The following is a 13,108-nucleotide window of genomic DNA, read 5'->3' as shown; positions in this document are numbered from 1 at the left end:
AGAGTTTTTGCCCCTTCTTCAATTATTGTGTCCCACACCGGTCGGATCGCAGCTCCCGACTCCCGGTTTTCATTTGGGATGCATCCCGGGGCCTTAAAACGTCTCCTGGGCCCGCCTGACTTCCCGTTCCCCACTTCAGCTCACTGCCTTGCAGCTTTTTGGGTCTCCAATCACCTCAAGCTCTGTGAGGGTCGATGTATCGTCACTGTGTAGCAGTACTGCGGTAACACGAGGAGGAAGAAGAAGCGGAGGAGGAGAAGAAGGAAAAGGAGGAGGACGAGACAGAGGATGAGGTGGAAGGGGAGGATGAGGAAGAGGAGGAAAAGGGGGATGAGGAGAATGACAAGGAGGAGGAGGAGGAGGAGAAGGGGGATGAGAAGAAGGGGGATGAGGAGGAGGAAGAGGAGAAAGTGGATGAGGAGAGGGAGGTCAAGGAGGAGTAGGAGGAGGACGAGGAGGAGAAGGAGAACGAGAAGAAAGCGGAGGAAAAGGGGAACACAACTTGTATAAAAAAATGGCGATTTCGCCACGGACCTTCAGAGAAGGCTTACGTCAGAAAACTCATTCCTATCCTGTTACATTATGTCGTACTCTCCCAAGCATTTATCACATTGCTCTGCACGCAGTAAGCTCTCAGCAAATATGATTGATTGGTCCCTGCATGGCAGATTCAGCAGCTGGCAGCAAGCAAAACCCCGGCAGAGATTCCTCCTCAGGGACAAGGTGACATTTTGCAGCCACATGATGACGACAGAGTTTCCCGGGGAGAGCGACGGGCAGGCTTCGGGCGGCAAGAGAGCATGCGAGCGGTGCGGCGAGTCAGGCTGGCCTGCCTGCCGCTGGCATCTCCCAGCTGTCGCATGCCGCACCTCACTGTTTAAGACCGTGTTTCTCTGGCCTTTTGCCATCTCCTCTTCCTCTTATGAGTCACCTTCAGAAGTTGCCAGTTCTCTGGTGGGGAAGGCCCCTCAAGCGGGAAGATCCCCAGGCCGAAAAACCCCGCTTCCCAGAGGAGAAACCTGCCGCGGCCATCTCCCCAAAAGAGAACCGAGTAGCTGCTCCTCCCCTCCCCGTGGCAAGTCCCCCTCTCCCCGGGATGACGGAGCTGCTTTTTAGCAACGCTGAGAACGCTATTTGGGTTCCCTGGGGCTTTTCCTCTGGCACCGGCCCAGTCCCGGCATTACGGTATTTGGTATCTGTTAAGCACTTACTATGTACCAGGGCCCTTTTCAAAGCGCTGGGATGGATACCAGCATACCAGGTTGGACACGATCCCTGTCCCCCGTGGGGCTCACAGCCTCAATCACCATTTTACAGGTGAGGTTACTGAAGCTCAAAGAAGTGAAGAGACTCGGCCCAACGTCACACTGCAGACAAGTGGTGGAACTGGGATCGGAGCCCATGACTTCTGACTCCCGGCCCGCGCTCTATCCGCTACGCCATGCTGCTTCTCCATTAATCCTCTCCCGCCTGGGGCAGTGGGTGGATCCACTCCCCAGGGAGCTTCTCTCCGGCTCCTGGCCAGGCCTTCTTCCTCCTCCCCGTCCTCCTCCCTTCCGCACCAATTCCGGGAGCTCGTTGGGAGGCCGATCCACATCCGGTACGACGGTTTCCCTCCCTCAAGATGTGACGGACCGGACACCCGGCCGGGATCACCCCAGCTCTGTGACCCAGTCCGTTCCCCATCGGGGCTGAAAATTCCCCCAAATGGGGGCTGGCCGGCCTGTTCGCCCCCTGAAATCCCTGTCTCCTTTTCGCTCCCGCACTCGAAATGATCAGAGGGCACGTCTGGCATCCTGCTGGAGAATCAGAACCACAGAAGCACGCGCATGGCATGGCTAGGTTGGAACAGACGACCATCTGTGGTCGGAACCGTGTGCCCGCACTAGGCTTACCCCACCGCCGCGATCCACCAGAGTCTCGCTCTTGGCGGGGAGGCGGCCATTTCTCCGAGATTTCGGGCAGTGAGCGTTGAGAACTTTGCAAGGACAACTGTCCCAACTCAGGTTTACCGAACAATAACAATAAAGATGATATTTATGAAACTTCCAAGGTGCCAAGGCCTGTTCTAAGCACCGTGGGCGATACAAGATCGTTAATTACATCGGATGGCTTCCCCGGCACAGGGCTCACCGTCTACGTGGTACGGAGAGCTTGTGTTTTATCCCCATTTTACAGATGTGGAAACTGGGGCCCAGGAAGGTTAAGTAACTCGCCCAAGGTCGGCCGGCGGGCCGGTGGCAGAGCTGGGATGAGACCCTGGGTCTCCACGCAACCGGCCCCCGCAGCGAGAAACGCTTTCAGAGCGTTACCCAGAAGGACCCCCCCCCCATCCCCATCCCCACCCCGCCGGCCCGCCCGCTCGGCTGGGCTCAGGGAGGCCGGGGCCCGGACTCACCCATCTGCTCTACAATCTCCGGAGGAAACACTCGAGAGGCAAACGCTCGCCGGAAGATGTCAGAAAACTCCCTATCCAGGCCTCCGATTCCCATCTTCTCAAAGTTCCAGTCAGGGTTGATGATGGACTGCCGGTTTTCCTTGGTCTTGGCCTTGCCTGCACAGAGCAAACGCAACCGTGGCTTTCAGAGGACTCTGAGTGGGGGACGACGAAGGGTCCCGGGGCGCCAGGGAGCCGGGGGGTGGCGATCGGTGCCGGCTCGCAGAGAAACCGGATCTATCGGTCCCGGTGACCCTCGCCCCCACCCTCACGGAGGCAGTATTTGGGATCCGCAATCTCCGCGGAGTCGGTCATTCCCTGACGGCTCAGAGCGAAATGTGATGCAGCTCTCTGGGATGTGGGGGTCGGATGAGTGGGTCTTAGGGGTGCAGTCGAACGCGCAAGCTTTGCCACGGGCTTAGCGCTTGGATCTGTTCCCCTTGGGCACGTGGTATTCACCCCACCCTCGCACTTACGTCCTACATGTAACTTATTTATTTCTGTCGGCATCTTCCTCCCTCTCTAGATTATAATCTCACTGTGGGGAGGGAACACATCTAATGCTAACCTTCTCACTGTACCTCGACCTCATCATCTATCTTGCCACCGACCTCTCACCCCGGTCCTACCTCTGGCCTGGTATGTCCTCCCCCTTCTCATATCTGACAGATAATTACTCTCTCCCCCTTCAGAGCCTTATTGAAGGCACATCTCCTCCACGAGACCTTCCCTAAGCCCCCCTTCCTCTTCTCCCTCCCCATTCTGCATCGCCCTGACTTGCTCTTCATTCATCCCCCCTTCCCAGCCCCACAGCACCTTTGTAAATATCTGTCATTTATTTATTTATATGTCTGCCTCCTCTTCTAGACTGTAAGCTCGTCGTGGGCAAGGAATGTTTCTGTTCATTCACTGTACTCTCCCAAACACGCAGTAAGCGCTCAATAAACACGACTGAATGAATCTATCAACTCTCTCCCCAGTGCTTACTATTGTCCTCCGCATACAGTGAGCACTCAATAAATACCACTGATTCACTGATCGACTGACGGGTCCTCTTGGGCCCCGGATACGGTTGCCTACTCAGTGACCCTAGCGACCACAACGCTTCCACTGACTTCCAGCGAATTCAAGGAGAGGAAGTCAGGAGGAACTGAAAGGCCTAGAAAGGGCCACGTTGCTCGGGTCTGAGCAAAGGAACATAAGAACCCCAGTGTTCTTCGTCCCACAGTCGATTATTGTCTATGAATGTTCACCTCAGCGGAAACCTTAATACAGGGCTGCGACGAGAGTTCTCCTGCACAGCCAGGAAAGGAAAGATCAACCTCAGCTCAAGGTCCATGCTGAAAGCAGATTTCCCTGCTACCGTTTCATGAAACCAGACTCCTGGGGGCTTCTTTTCCTGGTGGAAATGCAGCAGAAGACCCGCTGGGTCCTCCAGGGGCACCTCAGCAATCTCCAAGAGCGGGGTATAATCAATCCATCAATGGCATTTGCTGAGTGCTTACTATGCGCAGAGCACTATTCTAAATGCTTGGGAGAGTACCAACCCACAGAATTAGCAGAAACGTTCCCGGCCCACGAGTCAGACAGCAAAACTCCAGCCGAGGGAGGGGATTCTGGGAAACGCTACCCCTCGCTGTGGTCCCACCGCCCCTCAGAGCCAGAACCCAAACCCCGGCAGTGCCCTCCGGCCCGTCCGTTCCCCCAGCCACGGCCGATCCCCAATTCGTCCATTCCGAGCTCTCATCTTGGAGAAAGAGACGACTGGCTCTGTTTCGTTCCGGCGGAGCTGGAGCCGAGGACGGCCTGCTCCGCTCTTTCCCGACTCTGTTGCCCACTCGTGGCCAATTTCACAGTAGGAGTGAAATGAAAAAGTGTTTTTCGGTGGAAGATAACCCATCAACCTGCAAAGCTATACTCTTTGCCTGGATTTTTTTATATGCCAACCACCACCCTTTTGGGGAAGTGGCTAAATGGTAGGAAGTTTTGGAGGAATACCGGAATGGCAGAAGGAATGCTCCTTCTTGGAGCAAATGTTCCCGGCCCGGCCTGTGTAGCTTTCAGACTACCACACCCCCTCTGGCTTCGCCGAGAATCTGGGCCTCCTTTATTCCCAACCCACAGCAGTCTGGGACCGAGCTGGGAACGGGACAGCGAGGTGGCCGGATGAAGGGACGATCATCCAGGCCGCCCGCCTCCTTTCCAGCTCTGGGGATTCCGGAACAATCCACCGGAGCTCCGGCAGCGACCGGCGGCGACAGCTGGGCCGCAGTGGGGCTTTGCCCGGGCTCCCGAAGTGAAAAAGGCACAGAAAGACCGCTGCTTTTCAGAGTCCCCAGGAGGCCGGGCTCCGGGAGACCGAACCCCAGCTGACCGAACGCCAGAGACGGAGCTCCCATTTACGTGACTTTAGAAATGGAAGGGGCCCAGGCTGTCCTCGGAGGGATGTGAGTCAAAGCCATCGCTTTCTGTTCGTTGGAAGTGTTGGCTGAGACTCAGCCCCTTTGGCAGGAAGGACTCACTTGGCCCGGTGCACGGCACCTGGATGGAGGGGCTCAGGAGAGTTCCCGCCTCTTCAGTCAAAGTCACATAGTAAGCGCTCAAGAAATACTACCGAATGAATGAAAGTCATGCTGAAGGAGAGTTGGAACTCAAATGGCAAGACTTCCTGGCCGCTGCTCCGGCCAACGGCGGGCCACCCCCTCGCCGACGGTGGGCTGCACCTCCGCGCCCTCGCAGATGGCCAACTGCCCTCTCCGCACCCTGGCTCAAGGTGGCCAGCCCCTCCGTGCCCCGACCGACGGCAGACTGCACCCTGCGCATCCCGGCAGAAGGTGGGTGGTCTTCTCCGTGCCCCTGCAGATGGTGGACGGTGGGGCACCCCAAGGAGCCACCCCATGGTGGCACCGGCTGACGGTGGGGCGTCCCAAGGAGCGGACCCACCGGGTCCCGTTTCTACATTCTATTCCAAAACCCGGACCGGGCCAGATCGGGCTCCATCTGGGTCAGGGTCCCGGTCCCTTGATTGACGCAGGGCCCGGGGCCGCCAAGCGAAAAATCTCTCAGAGATCCCAGAGAGCTTACCAATAAGACTGAGGGAAGAGTTGTCCGCCTTTTCAAATGCAACCTGACTGTTGCCGAGAACTAGGCCGACTTCGATCTGGGCAAGGGAGACAGAGAAACGGGGCGTTAGGGCCTGATTTTGCACTCGATCGATCATCAACCTCAGTGGTATTTTTGAGCATTTACTGAGTGCAGAGCACTGTACTAAGCGCTTGGGAGGGTACAATACAACAGAGTTGGTAGACATGCTCCAGCACGGCCTAGTGGGCTTGGGAGTCAGGGGACCTGGGTTCTCACCCCGGTTCGGCCGCCTGGGCAAGTCACTTAACTTCTCCGTGCCTCAGTTACCTCCTCCGTAAAATGGGGATTAAGACTGGGAGCCCCACGTGAGACAGGGACTGTGTCCAACCTGATTACCTCGCATCTATCCCCGGCGTTCAGAACAATGCTTGGCCCAAAGAAAGCGCTTGACAAATACCGTAATTATTACTAATATGTTCCCTGCTCCCAACGAACCATCAGACGTAAATGCTGGATCCGTCCACTCCTTGAGGGTAGGAATCATGTCTACTGACTCGATTAGGCTCTCCCGGCTCAGCTCAAAGGAGACCGGAAGCTCCTCGATGGCAGCGATCGCATCACCCGACTCTATCACGCTCTCCCGAGCGCTTTAGTTCCGTAAGCTCCCGGAGGGCAGGGTTTACGTCTACCGACTCTCTTGTGGCTACTAACTCTATTGTAGTCTCCCAAGCATTTAGTACAGCGCTTCGCGCCCACAGACTGTAAGCTCCTTGAGGGGGTCACGTCTTCTGTGCTCTCCCTAGCTCTTGAGAGTTCAGTGCTCTGCACGTCACAGGCAATCACAGCTATTCAGCGATTGATTGGTGCTTACTGAGCAGCTCCTGAGTGCCACACACTTTACTAAGGTCTCTATCTGTTGCCGAATTGTACTTTCCAAGCGTTCAGTACAGTGCTCTGCACAGAGTAAGCACTCAATAAATACGACTGAACGAATGAATGAATAAGCACGGGGGAAGAGTTCAGGAATAGCAAGACATACGCACCCTGTCCTCGAAGAGCTTACGATTTTATTCTCTTGTTCTCTGGAATTTCCCCCCGTCACACAGATAACACAAAAGGTGTGTATTGGGGGAGAAGGGGGGGGAACACTTTGTACCCCCCACCGGCGCTTAGAACAGTGCTTCGCACACAGTAAGTGCTTAACAAATGCCATCGTTATTATTATTATTTATGTCTTCCTGCCTCTTCAGGTCCCCATATTGAGTTTGAAATCCTTGAGGGCAAAGACCACGTCTTTCCTTCCTCTTGTACTCTGCCAAGGACGTGGGACAGTACACTGCACAATTTTATTATTATTATTAATAATAATAATCATGGTATTTGTTAAGTGCTTACTATGTACCAAGCACTGTTCTAAGCGCTGGGTGTGATACAAGGTAATCGAGTTGTCCCACGTGGGGCTCGCAGTCTTAATCCCCATTTTCCAGATGAGGTAACTGAGGCCCAGAGAAGTCATGTGGCTTGACCAAGGTCACACGGCGGACGAGTGGCGGAGCCGGGATTAAAAGCCATGTCTTCTGACTCCCAAGCCCGTGCTCTTTCCACCGAGCCACTCTGCTCCCCTGTGAGTCCCCGAGGGATGGGGACCATGCCCAATTCCTCCCTAGCGCTCCGTATATAATGGGCGTTTAATAAATACTACTTCTATCCCCGCCGCTGCTATGGACGACGTTGTCCGAGCCTCAGTTCCCTCCTCTGTAAAATGGCGATTCGATACCCGTTCTCCCTCCTGCTAATACTGTGAGCCCCACTGGGGACCCGACGGTCTCGCATCGACTCCGGCGTCCAGCGCAGTGCTCGACACGCAGTTGAGTGCTTAACCGATGGCGCGATTACTATTATCATAATTGTGACTCTTACAGGGTTCTGCACCCGGTAAGCACTCAATGAACACCACCGACCGGTCCATTATAGGATTCCCGGACCCGGCTCGGCCTGGATTTTCCACTACAGAGTGAGCCTTACCTTCTGCCTCTTCCCGGTAGCAGGCTCTCCCCTAAGGATGCTGGGATCCATGGCTTCGATGTCCTTCACGAGAAGGCCGAAGAGCTTGTCGTTGAAGCTAAACACGAGCTATGGGAAAAGCGGGAGAGAGGGGGGGGCGGGGGGGATACACGTCGTGGGGCGGAGCCTTCACGCGGGAGTCCCCGTGGCGGACCCCGAGACCCCCGGCGGGTCCACTGTCCGAGCCGCCCGGAGGTTGTGCCAAGCCAACCGAGGACACACGCCAGGGCCCGCCGCCGCCCCAACACCCCCGGTGCAGGAAGAGTCGGGGTCCACGGGTCCAGAAAAAGCCTGCAAGACCAGTAGGCCCCTGGGGTGGGGGCGACTGTAGGCAGCTGACAACTGGGACTGGAGTGGGAGGAGCCTCGGCTCTGCCCCGACCCGTTCCCCTCGTCTGCCTGTCGGCCCATCGGTCCGTCCCCTGAACGTCCGTCCCCAAGCCTGCTACGTGCTGCCCCCCCAGCTCTGATCTGCTCTTGGCAGTTTACCCATCTTTGCTCTGTGTCTGCCCTCCCGTGCGAGGACTGGGAGCCAGGGCCGGGGGCTGCCGTCGGGCCCGACTGTCTTGTTCTATCGACCGCAGTGCTCGGCACGGTGCTGCAAGTCTGGCAGCTAGCCAGATCACTAAACGGTTGAGGAAGCTAGCACAAAGCGTCTCAGAGACAACGTTCCCCAAGCGGCAATACCATCAGGAGATGGAAGTCACACCCTCCCACGCTCTTCTCTCTTTCCACCGCCCAGCCCGCACGCTCCGCTCCTCCGCCGCCCACCACCTCACCGTCGCTCGGTCTCGCCTATCCCGCCGTCGACCCCCGGGCCGCGTCCTCCCGCCGTCCTGGAACGCCCTCCCTCCTCACCTCAGACAATCTAATTCTCTTCCCCTCTTCAAATCCCTACTTAAAACTCACCTCCTCCAAGAGGCCTTCCCAGACTGAGCTCCCCCCTTTGTCCCTCTGCTCCCTCTACCCCACCTTCACCTCTCCGCAGCTAAACCCTCTTCTCCCCCCTTTCCTTCTCCTCCTCCCCCTCTCCCCTCCCACCCCCTCAGCACTGTACTCGTCCGCTCGACTGTATATATCTTCATCACCCTATTTATTTTGTTTATTTTGTTTAATGAGATGTACATCACCCTGATTCTATTTAGTTGCCATTGTTTTTATGAGATGTTCTTCCCCTCGACTCTATTTATCGCCATTGTTCTCGTCTGCCCGTCTCCCCCGATTAGACCGTGAGCCCGTCAAACGGCGGGGACTGTCTCTATCTGTTACCGACTTGTCCATTCCAAGCGCTTAGTACAGTGCTCTGCACAAAGTAAGCGCTCAATAAGTACTATTGAATGAATGAAAGTTCCCCCGGTCCCCCTCTCCCCCACCTCCACTGCCTACCCTACTTTTTGCTCCTCACTCCCTTCTCACCCTAAAATCTGAGGGTGTGTGGATTTGGGGGGCGGAGTGGGGGTACGAGGACGGGGGAGAGGCGACCTTAGCTTCCTTCCCCAAGCCCCACCTTAACCTGCGACCCACCCCGGCCCTCCGCTGGGGTCCTCCTGCCCCTCCTCTTCTTCCTCCCCTTCCCTCCCCCTCACTCCCCGGCCTTTCGGCCCCAGCCCTCCCAGCACCCGTCCCGGCCTTCGGTCCTCCTCTCCGTCTCCGCTCTGCTCTAACCGACGTCGTTCCCGCTGGCTCTTTAGACACTGAAACGGCCCCCCAGCCAAAGGCGGTGCTGGCCGGGTGGACGTCACCTTTTCTCCCAACCACGGGGTCGGGCTGGAGGAACAGGATGCCACGGTGACCGGGAAGGAGCGGCGGGGACAGCCACCACCTCCCTCAGGGCTTGGGAGGCAGCGGAATAAAACCGAGTTAGAAGAGACTGCCTTGGAATAGATTGCCCTGCCCACTAGGGTCTTACAATCTAGTGGGGGAGCTTACAGCTTAGAGGAAGGTTGCGTAGGGGAGAAGAAAGGAAGAGAGGAGATGCCAGGGCGCCCGGTCTCAGAGGCCAATGGGGCGGTAGCCGCCTCTCTACGCAACAAACCTTCTCCTTCTCCTTATCTTGTCAAGGCCAGGGTCCGCTCTCGATCCTCTCCCTCTGCGGCCGCCCGCTCAAAGAGCACATAAGAGCACGCCCGGGTCCCGTGGGGTACGGCCGGGGGAAGCAGGGTGGCCTAGTGAAGTCGGAAGGACCCGGGCTCTAATCCCGCTCCCACCACTTGTCTGCTGCGTGACCTCGGACAAGTCACTTCACTTCTCTCGACCTGAGTCACCTCATCGGTAAAAGGGGGATTGAGGCTGTGGGTCCCATGTGGGACGCGGACTGGGTCCGAACGGACTAGCTTGTGCCTGTCCTAGCATTTAGTATAGTTCCCGGCACATAGTAAGCACTCAACAAATACCATAAGAATATCCTAAGAGGGGAAGCCACAGACCTCGTCTAGGCTGGAACGGAATTGCCCAGAAAATGGAAAAGTCGACTTGTTTCTGGCTTCAAAGTTCCTACTCCTGTGCCCGGTGGGTAAGAGGGACCCAGCGGTCTACAATGCCCAGGAACACCCGGGGCACTCGTCCCGCAGACGGGAAATTCCCCGACAATCTGCCCCCGCAGCGGAACGACGGTCACGTGTGGCTGATGCGTTCCCCTCCGCTCCCCGGGATCGCCGTGCAAATTCTCCCGCCATCACCCCCATCTGGGGTGCGGTCACCGGTCACCCCCGGGTGTCGATCCGGTCCCTCCGACCTGACTACAACGATAAAACCCAGTTTGAGAGTGGGAAGGCCTTGGCATCACCTTCGGGACAGCTTGGAAAACGGTGTGGGATTCTGGAAACTTCCCTGTCTGCCTCCGATCCGGGTTCGGTGCCCAGCTCCGCCGCTGGCCTCCCGTGTGACCTGCCTGGGCTTTCCCTCTCCTCGGATGGAAAACGGGAATGGGATTCCTGCTCCGGCTCCTTCCGTTTCCATCCCCGGCTGCAAACGTCCCTCTAGACTCAAAGCACCTTGCGGGTAGGGCTTGTGGCTCCCAACGGGATTGTGTGGTCCGCTCCCAAAGCCTCGGTATTGCGCTTGGCCTGAGGTGAGCTCTCAATACGTACAACTTAATAAGCTCTTAATAATTGAGGAGCAGCGTGGCCCAGTGAGAAGCACTGCGTCCTAGTGAGAAGCAAAGTGCGCGAGCCTGGGAGACAGAGGACCTGGGTTCTAATCCAGTCTCCGCCCCTTGTCGGTCGGGTGACCGTGGACAAGTCACTTCACTTCTCCGTGCCTCAGCTACCTGATCTGTAAAATGGGAACTCGGACCGTGAGCCCCAAGTGGGACACGGATCGTGTGCAATCTCGTATCTTCCCCCGGGGTGGGAAGTGCTGCTGGCCTGGCACAGAGTAAGCTGCGTTGTACTGTACTCTCCCAAGCGCTTCGAACGGTGTTCCGCACACAGTAAACGCTCAGTAAACACCATCGAACGACTGAACGTGCCAAGAGCCGGGATGGGGAGCGAAGGAGGAAGGGGAAAGGGGGTCTGCTCTCGGGGGTCCACGTTTTCCGGGGGCATCACGCAAGGCAGCGGAGGGCACTTCCAGATAAGGGTTCCCCAGAGGGACAGGGTTCTGACCGTGGGGAGCAGGGCAGATTTGGGGGAGGATGTCCCCAATCCCCACAGCTTTCCTTCTCCTCTGGCCTCCCTCCCTCCCGCGGATTCCCTCGGCAGAGCTATTCTGTTCTCATTTCTTCACGCTAGGAAGCAGCATGGCCTAATAACAATGTTGGCATTTGTTAAGCGCTTACTATGTGCAGAGCACTGTTCTAAGCGCCGGGAGATACAGGGTAATCAGGTCGTCCCACGTGAGGCTCACAGTTAATCCCCAATTTACAGATGAGGTAACTGAGGCACAGAGAAGTGAAGTGACTTGCCCACAGTCACACAGCTGACAAGCGGCAGAGCCGGGAGTCGAACCCACGACCTCTGACTCCGAAGCCCAGGCTCTTTCCACCGAGCCACACTGCTTCCCTAGTGAGGCCTAGGGGGAAAAGCATGGGCTTTGGAGTCGGAGGGCCTGGGTTCTAATCCCAGCTCCCCCACTTGTCTGCTGAACGACCTTGGGCAGGTCACTTCTCTGTGCCTCAGTTACCTCATCTGTAAAAATGGAGATTAAGACCGTGAACCCCATGCGGGACACGGACTGCGTCCACCCTGATTAGCTTGTATGTACTACAGTGCCTTAACGAATGCCATTTAAAAAATTTCAGAATCCCCACCGGGAAATGCTCAGAATTTAGAGTTGGGTGATCGCCTCGAAGCTGAGGGCAGAATTGGATCCCACGGCTACCTGCTGCCCCACTGAGAAGGCTTGGTTGTTGAACTGCTGGATGAACTCGGCCGCCATCTTGTCCGTGTCGTAAGGGTTGGAGTCGATGCTCTTCTTCTGCAGGAAATCGATCTCGATGGTCATGGTGCCGACGCACTGCTTAGCCTTGTCAAAGGTGTACAGGGACACTGCAGCCAGGGAGGATGTGGGAGAGAGAGAGAGAGAGGAGAGACGGAGCGTGTGACCAAAACCTGCAGTACCTCACGGCAACAAAGTGAACAAATACACAATCACGCTGAAAAATTCGCCCGGAAAATCTCGGCACTGGTGGATTCAGAGTATTTTCATCGATAATGTAGAGAAGGCAACGTGGTCGAGTGAAAAGAGTTGGGCCTGGGAGTGGGGAGGCCTCTGCCACCCATCTGCTGCGTGTCCTTTAATAATCAGAACAACAATGTTGGTATTTGTTAAGCGCTTACTATGTGCCGAGCACTGTTCTGAGCGCTGGGATAGATACAGAAAGGTCACCAGGTTGTCCCACGTGGGGCTCGCCGTCTTCACCCCCATTTTACAGACGAGGTAACTGAGGCACAGAGAAGTGAAGTGACTCGCCCAGGGTCACACAGCCGACAAGTGGCGGGGCCGGGATTAGAACCCATGACCTCTGACTCCCAAGCCCGGGCTCTTTCTGCCCAGCCATGCTGCTTCTCATGTCTTTGGCACGTCGCTTCCTCTCTAGGGAGCTCAGTTGGCTGTTGTGGTCTGTTAAGTGCTTACTATGGGCCAGGCGCTGGGACAGTTACAAGCTAATAATAATGTTGGTATTTGTTAAGCGCTTACTATGTGCAGAGCACTGTTCTAAGCGCTGGGGGAGATACAGGGTCATCAGGTTGTCCCACGTGAGGCTCCCAGTTAATCCTCATTTTACAGATGAGGTAACTGAGGCACAGAGAAGTGAAGTGACTTGCCCACAGTCACACAGCGGACAAGTGGCAGAGCGGGGATTCGAAGCCGTGACTTCTGACTCCCAAGCCCGGGCTCTTTCCACTGAGCCACGCTGCTTCTCTATCAGGTGTGACACGGACCACGTCCCTCACGGGGCTCACAGTCTTCATCCCCACTTTACTGACGAGGTGACCGAGGCACAGAGAAGTGAAGTGACTCTTGCCCAAGGTCACACAGCAGACAAGTTGCGGAGCCGGGACTGGAACCCAGGTCCTTCTGA

General features: G+C 56.5%; 1 protein-coding gene across 2 annotated transcripts in view; it reads right to left on the bottom strand.

Moving 5' to 3' along the window:
- NSF (N-ethylmaleimide sensitive factor, vesicle fusing ATPase) overlaps positions 1-13,108 on the bottom strand; it is a 76,999-nt gene that overhangs the window by 31,601 nt on the left and 32,290 nt on the right. For both annotated transcript variants that reach the window (XM_029057479.1, XM_029057480.1), the window contains exons 5-8: positions 11,905-12,071; positions 7,547-7,654; positions 5,522-5,597; positions 2,399-2,554 (exon numbers count right to left, since the gene is read on the bottom strand). In XM_029057479.1, the coding sequence (XP_028913312.1) occupies positions 2,399-2,554; positions 5,522-5,597; positions 7,547-7,654; positions 11,905-12,071 (507 nt within the window). The remainder of the gene's footprint in view (positions 1-2,398; positions 2,555-5,521; positions 5,598-7,546; positions 7,655-11,904; positions 12,072-13,108) is intronic.

This window comes from Ornithorhynchus anatinus, chromosome 2 (genome assembly GCF_004115215.2).
Source record: "Ornithorhynchus anatinus isolate Pmale09 chromosome 2, mOrnAna1.pri.v4, whole genome shotgun sequence".
NCBI lineage: Eukaryota > Metazoa > Chordata > Mammalia > Monotremata > Ornithorhynchidae > Ornithorhynchus > Ornithorhynchus anatinus.
Note: the sequence above shows the minus strand (reverse complement) of the source record. Positions and strands in the feature narration are given on the sequence as shown.